At 50.3% G+C, this 17,244-nt stretch overlaps 1 protein-coding gene across 4 annotated transcripts in view; it reads left to right on the forward strand.

Annotated features, from left to right (window-relative positions):
* The window catches only part of LOC102065444 (class I histocompatibility antigen, F10 alpha chain-like), a 469,176-nt gene that overhangs the window by 85,948 nt on the left and 365,984 nt on the right, over positions 1-17,244 (forward strand). For 2 of the 4 annotated variants that reach the window (XM_074529918.1, XM_074529921.1), the window contains 4 exons: positions 754-1,017; positions 2,312-2,584; positions 2,896-3,168; positions 3,254-3,579. The exons of 1 other annotated variant lie outside the window; for it this stretch is intronic. In XM_074529918.1, coding sequence (XP_074386019.1) covers positions 754-1,017; positions 2,312-2,584; positions 2,896-3,168; positions 3,254-3,564 — 1,121 coding nt within the window. In that variant the 3' untranslated portion in view covers positions 3,565-3,579. Of the gene's footprint in view, positions 1-753; positions 1,018-2,311; positions 2,585-2,895; positions 3,169-3,253; positions 3,580-17,244 lie in introns of those variants that run through there. One more of the 4 variants, XM_074529920.1, reaches the window with a different exon arrangement.

Raw genomic sequence — 17,244 nt, forward strand, 5'->3', positions numbered from 1 at the left:
GCCCTCAACACCGGGGACCTGGACCCCCTTTGGTGGGCACAGGGACTCCCTGGATCCCACATCCCGCCTCTCCCAGTCCCTTCCTTGAACTTTGGACCCTTCCCGGCTCTCCTGGTCCTGCTTCCTGACCCTTGGACGCCCCCAGACCCCCCAATCTCTGCATCCCCCCAGTTCTCCACCCCCTGTGTCCTGCTGGGGGGTGTTCTTGGGGGTCCTGAATTTTCAGTTCTGGGCACTGGGACCTCCGTGCACCCCCTTATCCAGTACCAATCGCCCCCCTGCACTCCGTTTCTCTTCCATCCCGCCTTCCCCAGTCCCCAGACCTCCCTTTTCATTGACCCTGAGTCCCCCTGGACCCCCATTCCTGCTTTTCTCAGCCCCCAGCCCCCCCTTTTCCTCTGCTTCAAGAACTCCTGAGCCTCCCATTCCCAGGTCTCCACACCTTATGATCCCTTTCCTCAGCACTGAGGACCCCTGGACCCCTTTCCTGGGCACAGGGATCCTCTGGAACCCCCATCCCACTTTCCCAGTCCCTGCCTCCCCCCCCTGCCATTCCATAACCCTGGAACCCCCCGAGCCCCCATTCCTGGACACCAGGACCCCCTGCAAGCCCTTTCCTGTCCATCCCACCTCTCCCACCCTGTACACCCTTTCCTTGGCCCCAGGATCCCCAAACCCCTTTCCAGCTCTCCCAGTTCCCCTTTCATTGATCCGTGACCCCCTCAACCCCCTCAAATCTCCGTGTCCCCCCAGTTCTCCACTCCCTGCATTACCTGACTGTGGCGGTGTCAGAGCCCAGCCCGGGGATCCCCCAGTACATGGAAATTGGGTTTGTGGATGGGATCCCCTTCATGCGCTACGACAGCGAGAGGGGCCGGATGGAGCCACTGTCAGAGTGCGTAAAGGATTCAGCTGATCCGGAATATTGGGAGAGGAACACCCAGACTGGTGTGAGGAACCAGCACGTGGCTGCCAGGGACCTGGAGATATTCCGGGAGCGGTACAACCAGAGCAGGGGTGAGTGGGGGGATCTGTGGGGCTGGAATGGGATCTGTGGGGCTGAAATGAGATCTGTGGTGCTGGAATGGGATCTATAGGTCTCACATGTGAATTCACAAGTTTTGAAGAGAGTGAAAATGGGCATCCATTAGGTTGGGATAGAATATTTTGTGATCCATGGGTTGGGATGTGTGGGGCTGATGTGGGATCTGTGAGAGTGGGATGTGGATCCATGGGGCTAGGATGGGATCTGTGGGGCTGGAATGGGAACTGTAGGACTGGGGTGAGGATCCATAGGACTGGGTTGGGATCCATAGGTCTCAGGTGTGCATTCACAGGGCTCCAAGGCGCTGAAACGCGGATCCATTAGGCTGGGATGGGATAGCTTGTGATCCATGGGGCTGGGATGGGATCTGTGGGGCTGGGTTTGGATTCATGGGGTTGGGATGTGGATTCGTGGGGCTGGAATGGGAACTGTAGAGCTTGGATGAGGATTTATGGGCTGGGATGTGATCTATAGGTCCCCAGTGTGGATTCGCAGGACTCCAAGGGGCTGAAATGGGGATCCATTAAGTTGAGATGGGATATTTTGTGATCCACAGGTTGGGATCCATGGGGCTGAGATAGGATTTGTGGGGCTGGGTTGGGATCCATGGGGCTGAGATAGGAACTGTAGGTCTCAGGTGTGGATTCACAGGGCTCCGAGGGGCTGAAATGGGGATCCATTAGACTGGGATGGGATAGCTTGTGATCCATGGCGCTGGGATGGGATCTGTAGGGCTGGGTTGGGATCCATAGGGTTGGTATGGGGATCCATGGGGCTGGAATGGGATCTATAGGTCTCAGGTGTGGACTTACAGGGCTCCAAGGGGGTGAAATGAGAATTCATTAGGTTAGGATGGAATATCTCATGATCCATTGGTTGGGATATGGATCCATGGGGTTGGGATTGAATTTGTGAGGCTGGGTTTAGATCCATGGGAGTGGGATATGAATCCATGGGGCTGGGATGGGATTTGTGGGGCTGGAATGGGAACTGAATGGCTGGGATGGGTTCTGCAGGTCTCCAGTTGTGGACTCACAGGGCTCCAAGGGGCTGAAACGGGGATGCATTAGGCTGGAATGGGATATCTTGTGATCCATGGGGCTGGGGTGGGATCTGTGGGGTTGGGATGTGAATCCATGGGGCTCCAAGGGGCTGGGATGAGTCTCTGTGGGTCTCCCTCACACTCTGGGGCTCCATAGGGCTGGAATGGGGCTCTGTGGGGCTGGGACACAATTCCATGGGTCTCTGTGGGTACAATCCCCCCAGGTCTCCACACACGGCTGTGGGTTTATGGCTGTGAGCTCCTGTCCGATGGGAGCGTCCGTGGATCCTACCGGGATGGCTACGAGGGGTGGGATTTCATCTCCTTTGACCTGGAATCTGGGAGATTCATCCCAGCTGACAGCGGTGCTGAGAACACCAGGAGGCGCTGGGAACAGGAAGGGGAGGCTGAGAGGTGGACGAATTACCTGAAGCACGAATGCCCGGAATGGCTCCGGAAATACGTCAGATATGGGCAGAAGGAGCTGGAGCGCAAAGGTGGGAGCAGAAATCCTGTGGGAATTTGGGATTTGGGGATGGAGGACTTGGGAACGTGGGAATTCTTGTGGGAATTCTATGGATAGATCTCACTTCCATCCTATTCCTATGAAATTCCATGGGCAGATCTTGCCCCCAACCCATTCCCATGGAATTCCATGGGCAGATCTTGCCCCCATCCTGTTCCCATGGAATTCCATGGTCAGATCTCCCCTGCATCCCATTCCAGTAGGAATTCTATTGTCAGATCTCACCCCAGACCCATTCCAGTGGGAATTCCATGGATGTCTATCACCATTATCCCATTCCAGAGCCCCCTGATGTCCACGTGTCCGGAAGAGAGGAACACGGGACGCTGACCCTGTCCTGCCACGCGTACGGATTCTACCCCAACACCATCGCAGTCAGCTGGATGAAGGGGGGTGAAACCTTGGATCAGGAGACGGAGTGGGGCGGGGTCGTTCCCAACAGCGACGGCACCTTCCACACCTGGGCCAGGATCGAGGCGCTGCCGGAGGAGCGGGAGCAGTACCGGTGCAGGGTGGAGCATCCCGGAATGCCGGAGCCCGGGATCTTTGCTTGGGGTGAGGCTGGGAATGTGGGGATTGGGAATTTGGAATTCCCAAATGGGGATTCCCCTCCCCCTCCTCACTATCCCGCGTTTCCCAGAGCCGACATCTGGCGGGAATCTCCCCGTGGTGGTCACTGTGTCCGTCATCGCTGCCATCCTCATCCTCATTGTCCTCCTCGGATTCGGCATCTGGAAGCTCCAATCCGGTAACACACGGGATGGGGGTTGGGAAGGGACACGGATCCACCCGGCACCGTTCTGGGAATCCTGTGCCACTGACGCTGATCCCACTTTGTTTCCACAGGGAGGAGGGACAGGAATGGGTACAACCAGGCAGCCGGTGAGTTCCAGTGGTGGATCCAGCTCTGGATCCTTTCTGTGCGGATCCCAGGATGGATCCTGGGGTTAATCCTGGTGTGTGATCCATGCTGGAATCTCATGGATCTTCTCTTTCTGCAGGAAAAGATGTGGGAGCCAATGGCTTGAGAACAGATATGGAGCAGGATCAGAGTGAGATTCCAGAGGGGGATCGGGGCAGGATGGACAGATTGGGATCGGGGAGGGATTCAGGATCAGAGCAGGGTCCAGAGTGGGATCAGGTGGAATTGTAGAGTGGGATTGGGGCTGGTTTCTGGAGTGGGATCAGGAGGGATGGATGGAGCAGGATTGGTGTGGGAGGGATGGAGTGGGATCAGGGCCAGATTCCAGACAAGAATCAGGTGTGATGGAATGGAACAGGATCAGGTTGGGGTTCCAGAGAAGGATTGGGGCAGGATGGATGGGGTGGAATGGGGTAGGACGGATGGAGCAGGATTGCAGCAGTTGCTGAAACAACCATGGCCATGAATTGGGGTGGGATCGTGTGGGATTCTGGAGCAGGGACTGCTCTCTATGGGCTCCAACCATGTCCATCCTGTGGAATGGGGACAGGGACAGGGTGACACCATGACTGTCTCTCATCCTGGCAGGAATCATCGCCTGAGTGACCCATGGAGCTGGATCTGGCCCCTTCCCTCTTCCCTGGAAAGCGACCCTGCTGTGATGGTGGCAGCAGCCGCGGCTCGGGGCGCCTGTGGGGCTGTGCCACTCCGAACTCGGCATGGGCGCTGCACCATGGGGAGCAGCCGCGGCAGGCGGCTCGCCTGAGGTGGCAGCAGCGGCTCCGAGTGGCAGCGGGCACGGGCGGCAGCGGCGGGGGGAGCGGAGCCCCCCCACGGGTGGAGTGAGCCGCGCCGCTGCGGATGCTGCACTGGGTCCGGCGCCAGCAGTGATTCAGCCTGCCGGCGAGTCTCCCGAAACAGGAAGCCCAGCGCAGGGGGGTTGCCCTGCTCCGACACAAGCGGCGCAGGACCAAAACGCTTTTCCAGCGCAAGCGCTTCTCCCTCTGCCCCACGGCCGGCAGGGGCCTTAATTTCGACTTGGCAACCTAAACAGACTGTACCTTAACAGACTGCAAGCATCGCTGGGTGGCTCAGCTGGCACCGCCATGGACAGTGTCTCCGGTGCACAAGGCTCGATGCTGCTGGCCATCGCTCAGCGGCAGGGACAACTCGAGAGTCCACGCGAGCCCAGCCTTTCCAGCGCACGAAGCAGTTAAGAGGCCAGTGATGATAAATAAGCAACACCAAAGAGCTTTTCTATCAGGACACTCCTCACCTAAGTTAAAAAGACTTTTTGTGCTTCCTGGCAGAGACTGTGAAAGAGAAATCAGTGTGGTGAATGCGTTGGGCCAAATTTCGGCCGATTTGGCTTAGCATCCATTATGCTGCCTTAAAATCACCTGCATAACATAGACTTTAAACATCAGAAGCCCAGATAACTCAGTTGGTGGAACATCAAACTCTGAAATTGTATTTTGAAAAATTTAAAAATGTTAAAGATGCATTAAAGCAATTGTATAAGTAAGATATAATAAGTGTGCCTTTTGCATTCTTTGGGCCTTGCTTAGATGTAGTAGATGTAAAAAGCAAGCACTGAATTCAACAGAATTTTTCCACAGGTATACCTTGAACAAACTCCTTATATTTAGGTGCATTCAAGTGTAAAAATGCTGAAGCAAACACACAAAGAAAGTTGTTTTAGCTTAGTAGTTTAGAGTTAGGCTTGTAAGTAAGTTATAGTAAATTCTATTTTATATTCTGTTTCCATAGTAAGTTCTATCTGTTGCTAAATAGTTTAAGTTAAATTGTCTATTAAGTGTCATTAAGTGTTAAATACTGTTAAAGTTAAGTAGTATTTTTAAGTTTCATTTCTGTTAAGTTCAAGTGTTATTAAGTTTAGGTGAAGTTAGATTCTGTTACATTTAAATTATATTAGGTTTATGTTATGTAGAATTTAAAGACGGTTGAGTTCTCTTAAGGTTATGTTTTGTTACGGTTAAGGTCTGTTAAACTTAAGTTCTGCTAAGTTAAAGTTCTGTTGAGTTTAATTTCTGTTAAGTTTAAGTAAAGATAAGTTTAAGTGATGTTAAGTTCTGTTAAGTTTGAATATTTTAAGTTTAAGTGTTTTAAGTGTCATTAGGTTTAAGTGATATTAGATAGATTTATGCTAGACGTTTATTTTATGACTTGTGCGCAGGGTGTTGTCGTGAACATCAGAGAAACTCTAGTTAGAAGAGACAATCAGAGGCATTTGTGAGTAGAGGCATTCCTCTTTGAAGTATATCTGCTGTTTGAGAATGGAAAATAAACTTACCAGACAATCGACACTGATGAAACCAGCGCACATGTTGCTCCTTTAGCTTATTTTTGTAGGTTGTATTAGCACACCTGAGTTTTATTTGAGCTTTATAGCAGCATAGAATCCTTTTTGTATCTGTCATATGGCATATTCTATAGATAGTGATAGTGTTTTCGGTTTGTTTCCCTGGCTTAGATCCCTTGTAAGAGAGAAACCTTGCTAGCTGAGAATACTGCTTGTAATGTAATAGTTGTTGGAATTGCCTGTTCTTGTATTGCAAAGAGAGTGATGCAGTTAGCCCATAGAACTTTGCTTGTTCTGAAAGAAAATGGGGGAAATGTTGAGATTTTACCTGACTAGAGATTGCAAAAGTACAAGGCCGTAGCTAATTCCAAGTCCTGCACCTGTGTTCTGGGGTGATGTCATGATGATAGTGATAGATGGAGCTTTAAGTGACTAAAGTGAAAAGGGGGAATCCTACAGCTCTGTAATATCGGGCCTGGATTCAGTGGTCCAGTGTGGGGATGTGATGAAGGCATGATGGGTATTGCTTGTAAATTTTGGGGGAACAGATGGAAATTTTGTATGAATAATGCATGATATGTTGTAGTATGTTGATGATATGGGGATAAGGGGTGGAATGTCCTGGGGTGACGTTATGATGCTTGTATCCCCATTCATCTGTTCTGTGCCTTTAAGACCGGCTCTGAAGAGTGGAAGTTTTGTTTGGGTTTCTCTTACCAGGGACACAGAGACGGGCAGTACATAGGGCTGTCTTCACTTCTTGCTTTCAGCTTGCTGCTTTGCTTGCTCTCTTTTCTGCTGTCGCTTCTGCTCTGCTTTGGCCTCTGCTTATTAGCTAGTTCTAGCTAAACCGTCCAAATTCCTTCCTGGACTGTTTCTCCTCTCCTTTTTCTGTGACCATCTCGAACCTGCTCCGGACTAGGACCCGGGAACACTGAAGGTTCGGCTGCAGCGGCTGGCCCAGCACCGGAGGGACTGAGAACAGAGCAACCATCCCCGAAAGAGACTTTCTGATTTTGTCATCTTTTTCAGAGCGGTGTCATCGGGTATTGTTAATTTTGTGTGCTGGGCCAGTCAAATAAACAGGTTCTTTCCACCTCTCTCCAAGGAATTGTTTCCCGAACCGGTTGGGGGGAGGGGCCGTGTGGGTTTTGCTTTCTGGAGGGGCCCTCCTTTGCAGATTCTTTAACACATTTGCCCTAAACCAGGACAAATCTTTGGCGCCCAAACGTGGGGCTCAAGAGAGAGTGGAAAAACACGGTTTTGACTGCATTTGGTTGCTATTACTCTGTGTTCATTTAAATCAGCTAATAGCCATGCTTTTTGGATTCATAATGTCTATTGGGGTGAAGGTTTGCATGCATTTCTGGTCCTTAGGGTTTTTTGAGATTTTAATACCTCTCTGGTCCCTAGGTTTATTTTCTTATCCAGAAATAGCTTTAGTATTGCCCCTAATACGTAGTTTTTACATCAGAGGGGCTGTGACCAGAATAGCTATCCTGCTGGGTTTGGTGGCAATAATGTGCAAGAAGTTTATAAACATGCTGGGGTCTGCTCCAGGTATGAATGGTTCATGGCTATGGTTATGCATCCAGTTTGTTGCAGGAGGAGCAGGAGGGAATGAGGTTTTTCAGCCTCTGCTTTCCTCCTTCTCCTATGAATCAGTTGCATCACTAGTGAAGGATGTTCAGTTTCCCCTCAATGTTGAAGAAACCATCTTCCTGGTATTCAATCTGGTAACCTTCCTCTATACAGCCTGCTGCTTCTCTAGGATGAGGGCTGAGATTTCTAGATGGGCTGATGAGACCCCTGACTCAGGAGTAGACCCCGGTGTGGAAAATCCTAAGTGGTGTGGGAAATGGGAGGATATGGGCCAAATCCTGAAGGAATTCTCTGACCCTATAGTCTAGGATTTTCCCCATGAACAAATTCAGAACCCAGCTGAGGTGGGGAAATATCTGAAAGAGAAGTACCAGGATGAGCCTAAGGAGAGGAAGGTCATTGCAGTGAGCTGGGCCCTGGCTTGTGCTCATCACTCACTGCTAGATCCTGTCGGGCAGCAGAGAGAGGCAGGGGGGCAGGGAGATAAATCAGCAACTGTCCTGGTGACTCAGGCTGCAGCCAACAGCCCAGGCTCGAAGCCAGCAGCTAAACCCATGGCTGTTGCTACCAGCACTAGGAGTGGGAAATGCACAGACAAGACCAATCGACCAGTGGATGATTGTCCAGGTTTAGAGCAAATTTGGGGAAGAATCCCCCCAAAGGAGCTCCGGTGGGAAAAGCAGATCCAATCGGCTCCTCCCCCCAACTGGTCCGGGAGGAAAGAAAAATACCTCCTTGGAGAAAGGTGGAAAAAAACCCCTGTTTATTAAACAATAAGACCAAAACAGTATCAAAACAATGAGACCCCTTGCCACTCTAAAAGAGATGACAAACTGAGAAAGTCCCGGGTTCAAGCAGCAGCTCACTCAGTCTCTGATCAGTCTCTCAGTGCTGGAATTGTCGCAGGCCAGGGCCGGCCCAGTGGGCCACAGCTGCAGCTGCCGGTGCTCTCCTGGGTGTTCAGTCCAGAGCAGTTCCAAGAGGTCCAAAGAAAAGGGAAAAAAACAGTCCAGGGAACTTCTTTGCCCCAGCTAGCTAACACTAACTAAAAAGCAAAAGAAGAGCTCTCTGTCCCGCTGTCTGTCCGCAGACAACACAGTCAGGAGGAGTGAGTGCAGTGTCTGAAAACAAACTGCGCGCTTCTTCTCTCTCCCCCTTCACTCTCTGTAACACTCTTAAAGGTACAAAACTTATTATTATTCAACATAAACAGAATGAGACGATTGGGGATAAAAGCATCATATAGTCAACCCAGGACATTGATGATGATGATGATGATGATGATGATGATGATGATGATGATGATGATGAAGGAGAAGGAACCTCAGTGCCTCCTGACGTAAAATCAGGAGTCAAAGCAGCAGGTGTAAGATCAGATGCCAATATTGAGTCCTTTTCCTTGAAGGACCTTCGTGGCCTACGGAAGGATTACACTCGAAGGTCTGATGAATCCATAATTAGTTGGCTGGTCCGTCTCTGGGATGCTGCAGGCGAGGCTACAATTTTGGATGGCACTGAAGCCAGGCATTTGGGATCCCTGTCACAGGATCCTGCCATAGACCAAGGAATGATGAGTGGGGCTAACTCTCACAGCCTCTGGGATGGGTCCTAAGAAGTGTAGCAGAAAGATACCTGTGTGCAGATGATCTCTATATGCAGCAAACTCAGTGGAAGACAATAGAGCAAGGGATCCAACGCCTGAGAGAAATGGCCGTGGCAGAGATTATCTTCTCAGATGATGTAACAACTAGGAACCCAGACTTAGTACCATGCACGTCTGTGATGTGGCGAAAACTCGTACGACTCAGGCCACATGAATATGCTTCTGCCTTAGCCATCATGAAGAGGGATGAGAGGGGTGAGACTGTGCTTGACATGGCAAGGAAGCTCCGAGCATATGCAGATGCTGTACATGGCCCGACACATGCCAGAATCGCAGCGGTAGAAACACGTCTGCAGAACTTAGAGGATAAGATAGAGGAGAACCATAAGAAGCTTAGAGAGGAGATTAAAGAAGGCCTTCTCCAAATTTCAGCAGTACAGATCCGAGGTTCCGGTATCCAAGGCAGACGTTTCCCAGATGGTGAGAGAAGGTACACCCCACGAGCTGAGCTGTGGTTTTACCTGCGTGATTGTGGGGAAAACATGAGAAGGTGGGATAGGAAACCTACTGCTGTTCTGGCATGACAGGTGCGTGAACTGAAGGAAGCCACCAGGAGGAAAGCTGCTCCAGTTGCCCGTAGCAGAACGGCCAGGTATGATGATGATGACATGTCTGATCCCCTGGAAGGAACATCCAAAACATACACCCAGGGAAAGAATGATAACCAGGCTTAGAGGGGCCCTGCCTCTAGCCAGGTAGAGGCCAGGGAAAACCGTGTTTTATGGTCTGTGTGGATTCATTGGCCTGGCACATCGGAACCACAAGAGTACAAAGCTTTGGTCGATACTGGTGCGCAATGCACATTAATCCCATCAAGACATGTGGGGACAGAGCCTGTTTCTATTGCTGGTTTGACAGGGGGATCCCAGGATTTCACTTTGGTGGAAGCTGATGTGAGCCTAACGGGAAATGAGTGGAAGAAGCATCCTATTGTGACTGGCCCAGAGGCCCCGTGTATTTTGGGCATAGACTACCTTCGAAGTGGGTACTTCAAAGACCCAAAAGGACTCAGATGGGCATTTCGAATAGCTGCTGTAGAGACAGAGGGCATCCAGCAATTGAACACCTTGCCTGGGTTGTCTGAGAATCCATCTGCAGTAGGATGCCTGACGGGAGAAGAGCAACAAGTGCTAATTGCCACTTCCATAGTGCATCGACGGCAGTATAGAACCACTCGAGATGCTGTGATCCCCATCCATAAGATGATCCGAGAGCTGGAGAGCCAAAGGGTGGTCAGCAAGACCCACTCACCCTTCAACAGCCCCACTTGGCCTGTGCGAAAATCTGAAGGAGAATGGAGATTGACTGTGGACTATCGTGCATTGAATGAAGTGACTCCACCACTGAGTGCTGCTGTGCCAGACATATTAGAGTTCCAGTATGAGCTTGAGTCCAAGGCAGCAAGGTGGTACGCCACTATAGACATTGCCAATGCATTTTTCTCCATTCCTCTGGCAGCAGAATGCAGGCCTCAGTTTGCCTTCACATGGAGGGGAGTGCAGTACACCTGGAACCGACTGCCCCAGGGGTGGAAGCACAGCCCCACCATCTGCCATGGACTGATCCAGACTGCACTGGAAAAGGGTGAGGCTCCAGAACATCTGCAGTATATTGATGACATCATTGTGTGGGGGAACACAGCTGCGGAAGTGTTTGAGAAAGGGAAGGAAATCATCCAGATCCTCCTGGGAGCTGGTTTTGCCATTAAAAAGAGCAAAGTAAAGGGACCAGCTCGTGAGATTCAATTCCTGGGAATGAAGTGGCAAGATGGACAGTGTCAGATTCCTACAGATGTCATCAACAAGATCACAGCAATGTCTCCACCCACCAATAAGAAAGAGACACAAGCTTTCTTGGGTGCAATAGGTTTTTGGAGGATGCATATTCCTGAGTACAGTCAGATCGTGAGCCCTCTCTACCTGGTCACCCACAAGAAGAACGATTTCCAGTGGGGCCCTGAGCAGCAACAGGCCTTTGTCCAGATCAAGCAGGAGATTGCTCTTGCAGTTGCCCTTGGCCCAGTCAGGACAGGACCAGAGGTGAAGAATGTGCTCTACTCTGCAGCCGGGAACCATGGCTTGTCCTGGAGCCTTTGGCAGAAGGTGCCTGGGGAGACTCGGGGTCGACCACTGGGATTTTGGAGTCGAAGCTACAGAGGGTCTGAAGCCAACTATACTCCAACAGAGAAAGAAATCCTGGCTGCCTATGAAGGAGTCCAGGCTGCTTCAGAGGTAATAGGCACTGAAGCACAACTCCTCCTGGCACCCCGACTACCCATGCTGGGGTGGATGTTCAAAGGCAAGGTTCCTTCCACTCACCATGCCACCAGTGCTACATGGAGCAAGTGGATTGCTCTCATCACTCAGCGCGCCCGTATAGGTAAACTGAATCGCCCTGGGATTTTGGAGGTCATTACAAATTGGCCCGAAGGTGAGAATTTTGGTGTCACAGATGAAGAGGAACAAGAACCAGTGACACGTGCTGAAGAGGCTCCTCCCTATAACCAACTGCCCCCAGAGGAAACACGCTACGCTCTTTTCACTGACAGTTCCTGTCACATTGTAGGGATGAACTGGAAGTGGAAAGCAGCCGTATGGAGCCCCACACGACAGATTGCACAAGCTACCGAAGGAGAAGGTGGATCAAGCCAATTTGCTGAACTCAAAGCTGTTCAACTGGCCCTAGACATTGCTGAGAGAGAGAAGTGGCCAAAGCTCTACCTCTACACTGATTCATGGATGGTAGCCAATGCTCTGTGGGGATGGCTGGAGAGGTGGAAAAAGGCTAACTGGCAACGTAGAGGGAAACCAATTTGGGCTGCTGGTGAGTGGAAAAACATTGCTACCAGGGTAGGGAGGCTACCTGTGAAAGTCCGCCATGTAGATGCCCATGTACCCAAGAGTAGGGCCACCGAGGAGCACCAAAACAATGAGCAGGTAGACCAAGCTGCAAAGATAGGGGTGTCCAAAATAGACCTAGATTGGGAACATAAGGGAGAGTTATTCCTAGCTCGATGGGCCCATGATGCCTCAGGCCACCAGGGCAGAGATGCCACCTATAAGTGGGCACGAGACCGAGGGGTGGATCTAACCATGGACAGTATTTCTCAGGTTATCCATGACTGTGAGACGTGTGCTGCCATCAAGCAGGCCAAGCGAGTGAAGCCCCTCTGGTACGGTGGGCGGTGGTCCAAGTACAAGTATGGGGAGGCCTGGCAGATTGATTACATCACACTGCCCCAGACACGCCAGGGCAAGCGCTACGTGCTGACCATGGTGGAGGCCACCACTGGATGGCTGGAAACCTACCCTGTGCCTCATGCTACAGCCCGGAACACCATCCTGGGCCTGGAAAAGCAAGTTCTGTGGAGACATGGCACCCCTGAGAGGATCGAGTCAGACAATGGGACTCATTTCAAGAACAGCCTTATCAACACCTGGGCTGGGGAACATGGCATTGAGTGGTTGTACCATATCCCCTACCATGCACCAGCTGCAGGAAAAGTGGAGAGGTACAATGGACTACTAAAAACCCAGTTGAAAGCTTTGGGTGGGGGATCTTTCAAGAATTGGGAGCAGCATCTGGCAAAAGCCACCTGGTTAGTTAACACCCGAGGTTCCACCAACTGAGCAGGTCCTGCCCAGTCTGAGTCCCTGAATGTAACAGAAGGAGACAAAGTCCCAGTGGTACATATCAGAGGTTTGTTAGGGAAGACTGTGTGGATCAATTCTGCCTCGAGTACAGACAAACCCGTTTGTGGGGTTGTCTTTGCTCAGGGACCAGGTTGCATGTGGTGGATAATGCAAAGAGATGGAACAACACGATGTGTACCTCAGGGAGATCTGAGTGTGGGGTAAGAATGATATGGGGATAAGGGGTGGAATGTCCTGGGGTGACGTTATGATGCTTGTATATCCCCATTCATCTGTTCTGTGCCTTTAAGACTGGCTCTGAAGAGTGGAAGTTTTGTTTGGGTTTCTCTTATCAGGGACACAGAGGAAAGCGGTACATTAGGCTGTTTTTTCACTTCCAGTTTCAGCTTGCTGCTTTTGCTTGCTCTCTTTTTCTGCTCTTGCTTCTGCTCTGCTTTCTGCCTCTGCTTATTAGCTAGTTCTAGCTAAACAGTCCACATTCCTTCCTGGACTGTTTCTCCTCTCCTGTTCCTGTGACCATCTTGAACCTGCTCCGGACTGGGACCCGGGAACACCGAAGGTTCGGCTGCAGCGGCTGGCCCAGCGCCGGAGGGACTGAGAACAGAGCAACCACCCCCCAAAAGAGACTTTCTGATTTTGCCATCTTTCTCAGAGCAGTGTCATCGGGTATTGTTCATTTTGTGTGCTGGGGGGTGCGGGGACAGTCAAATAAACAGGTTCTTTCCACCTCTCTCCGAGGAATTTTTTCCTGAACCGGTTGGGGGGAGGGGCCGTGTGGGTTTCGCTTTCTGGAGGGGCCCTCCTTTGCAGATTCTTTAACAAATTTGCCCTAAACCAGGACAACCTCTCAAGAGCTTGACAACCACCTTACGTCCTGATATATCAAGGTTTTCATATTCTAAAGACTCCAATAAACTAATAACATATGCCAAGAGTAAAAATATTGAAGGGTTATCACACAAGAGTTACAAAAATGTACAACTGTTTGTAAAATCTGCCTTAGAGTTCATAGTACAATACTTATTATTATTGTTTGCATTTGCTGAAACCAAAATTGATAAGCCTGTGATCGCTAGTTCTGCTAAAGTTATTTAGAAGACGTTTACAGTTCTGTCTCAGGCAGGTACTACTGTGTCTTAAAGAAACTCAAGTATGTGTATTAACATGTCTTTTCTTACTCCTAGTGACTGTTTTCTGTACTCCTAGTAACTATTCTTGCATTGCTTCAAGATAAATGGGTGAGATTCAAAGAATATCCACTGAGGTACACAAAGAACATCAATTTATCATAAGCAAATTTCAGTTGCAAAGTTTTTTAACTGAAATTCTGCCACTTGTCATCATTTTAAAAGTTAAAAGTAATCTATTAAAGTCAATAACAAAAATTCTGACTTCTAACAAAGGGGGAAAAGTATATTGCTTGCACTGTTATTCATGCCAAAAATTCTTCTTGCACTAGATATTAATAAAAGCTTGTTTTTAAAATATATACACAGAAAACATCTCCCAACCAAGGTTATTGCCCTGATCAAGCCATGAACCTGGCTGGTAAAGAAAAATATATTAGTAAACCTAGATGAAACTTTGCATAAGTTAAACCATTCTTACATTGAGATAAATGAGAAAGCCTCATCTGGAAGAGGTTTTTTCAAGTCCTGATAGAAAAAGAGACCCCCTCAGTAGCCCCCTAAGTAATAGTATTCAAACTCCATTTGTGTTCCTATTTTTATTTATTATACAAAGAAAAAAGGGGAAAAAAGGTTGGGGTGAAAGTACACCCCCACATTGAATTTTAAGTAATGTCATGTTCTCATGTTTTACAATAAATAATACAACAGTACAATAACCCCATGATATTCAGCTGCCTAAAATACATTTCAATGGACACTGAAAATCATAGACAGCATCCTGATGTCGTCTCAACAGTAGATCACAAATGATCACCTACCTCATGCACAGTTCATATAGGGACTTGATTTGCTTACAGTTTTTTTCAAACGTTTATAAACTGTTTTTCTGTTTACAGATTGTTTTCTGGGAGTTGGGTTTTTCTCCAAGGGTTAACTGGGTTACAGCTTGTTTTTTAATAGTTGAGTTTTCCTCTAAGGGTTAAATGGGTTAAGGGTTAAATAGCTTTCTGCTTGCAGAGATAAGTTGTAATTTGTATAAGCATTATGCCTGTGGCCTGAGCTCCTCCCTAACAGGTCCTGGAAGTGAATGCTGCAGCTCCACTGTAAATTAGATCCGTGCTGCTTTCTGTTGCCCTGTTTGCAAAGGGCCCTTGCAGATGGATGACAGAGAGCACTTCACAAAACTTTATAAAGACAAGAAGGGTGAGATGTTACCATGAGGGACAAGGGCCTCCCCCAATCACATATCTCCCAAGGCTGCAGGCATCTCGCTGGCCAGGACCCAAAGGGGTGTGGAGCTCAAACCAATGAGGGCATCCAGATGGGATCTTTCAATGCCCTTCATAAGAGAGGGCTTGGGAAAAAATAAGCCCTGTTGCAACATGAACATTGGGGTGAGGGGTTTTTGTCTCCAGTGCCGCTCCCCCTCCATATTACTTAACAAACTCCCAGACCATTCAGTATTCCTTGATGCTACCAGAAAATATGACTGAACGCAAAAGAGTTTCTGGGACTGAAAGTCAACAAATCCACTGTCCCCAAGGAATTCCCATTGTTGGTCTGTGTCCCAGTGGATGTTCCTGCCCCTGTGTTCATCCAGGTGCCCATGGGAGCCAGGAAGATGTGGAGCCTCCCAGCCAATGTCTTCCAAACATGGACCATCTGGACCACAGATCACCAGGGCTCTGCCCAAGGGGGGTCACTGGGGATCATCCAACGTGGATCCTCTCAGGGCGGATGGAGCTGGAGCAGCACACAAAGCTCTTCCCACACTCAGGGCACACACAGGGCTTCCCTCAGTGGCGCCTCCATTGGTGTCGGGTCAAGCCAGAGCTGCTGGAGAAGATCTTCCCACACTCCCCACACTCGTAGGGCCTCTCCCCGGTGTGGATGCGCCGGTGCTTGATGAGGGTGGAGTTTTGCTTAAGGCCTTTCCCGCAGTCAGGGCAGCAGAAGGGCCTCTCATCTGTGTGAATCTGCTGATATACGAGGAGATTGGAGCTGGACTGAAACCTTTTCCCACGCTCAGAACACTTGTAGGGCCTCTCCCCAGTGTGGAGGCACCAGTGGTGGCTTCTCAGGGCATAGCTCCCCGCAAAGCTCTTCCCACACTCCAAGCACTCATAAGGCCGTTCACCAGTGTGGATCACCTGGGGCTGGATTAGACCAGAGACTGTCCTGAAGGTGCTCCCACATTCCCCACACTCAAAGGGCTTTTCCCCACTGTGGATTGTCTAGTGTTTCCTCAGGTTGGAGCTGCGGCTCCAACATTCCAAGAACTTGTGGGGTTTCTCCCTGCCATGAGGCTTCTCCACCAGCTCTGAGCTCTGGCTGGATCAACGGCCGCCTTCCTGGGACAGGGGGGGGTCTTTCCTCCTTGCAGCCCCTTCTTATCCAGCATCTCCAGGAATTTTCTTCTCCTCCATCTGGCCGCAGCTTGGGAATGAAAAATCCTGGTTTGGGAGAAAAACAAAATGAGAGCGTCTTGGGCTGGGGGCTCCTCCTTGCCTGAGTTCATCTCAGGAAGTCATTGGGCATCTTGTGTCTGTAAGAACTGCCAAAACACCAAGATTCAGCGCAAAAATCCTACAAGCATCAAGAAATAGATCAATAGCGGCCAAACATGAAGATTCAGCCAGAACCCCCCAAAACGTAAAGATTCAGCCTCTGCAAAACACCAAAGTACCAGTATTTACCCCAATAAAGCTCAGAAACACCAATATTCACCCCCATGAAAATCGTGGATCCCCCTTCCCCGGAGGGCTGCATGTGGTGGGGGGGCAACGCTCCTAGGGCTGGAGAGGAGGCTGCAGACACAGGGAGAGGTGGAACCTTGTGGTGCCTCCTATTTCTGCTCCTCCTCTTCCTCCTGTGTCTCCACTCTTCCTCACACTCCTCTTCCTCCTGCTATTCCTCCTTCTCCTGCACAATCCCACCACCTTGTCCCACGTGAAGCATTTGACCAGGTTGTTCCTCAGCCCTGCTTCTCCTTCCCTTCTCCTCCTGCCCCAGGCCCAGCTCCCACTGCCGGCTCCCTCTTCCCCCCAAACCCACAGCATCCCCCGGCAGGGGCAGGGATGGAGCTGGGGCAGGTCGGGCTGGGGCAGCGCTGGGCTCTCGGCCGCTCCCGCCCGCACTCGGTCCCCACTGCAGCCGCTCCCGCCAGGACAGCGCGGGGGGACCCGGCCTTGGCGCTGCCCCACTCCCACCTCCCCAAATCCCCCTTCGAGGGGGGCGCTGGGGCCGAGGGGGGGGCACAGATGGGGAACGCTGGGAGTGCGGGTCTGCCTGGCAACTACTGAGTCATCAGCACCGCGTGCTCTGATTGGCTGAGCACT

The sequence above is a fragment of the Zonotrichia albicollis genome, chromosome 31, assembly GCF_047830755.1.
Source record: "Zonotrichia albicollis isolate bZonAlb1 chromosome 31, bZonAlb1.hap1, whole genome shotgun sequence".
Taxonomy (NCBI): domain Eukaryota; kingdom Metazoa; phylum Chordata; class Aves; order Passeriformes; family Passerellidae; genus Zonotrichia; species Zonotrichia albicollis.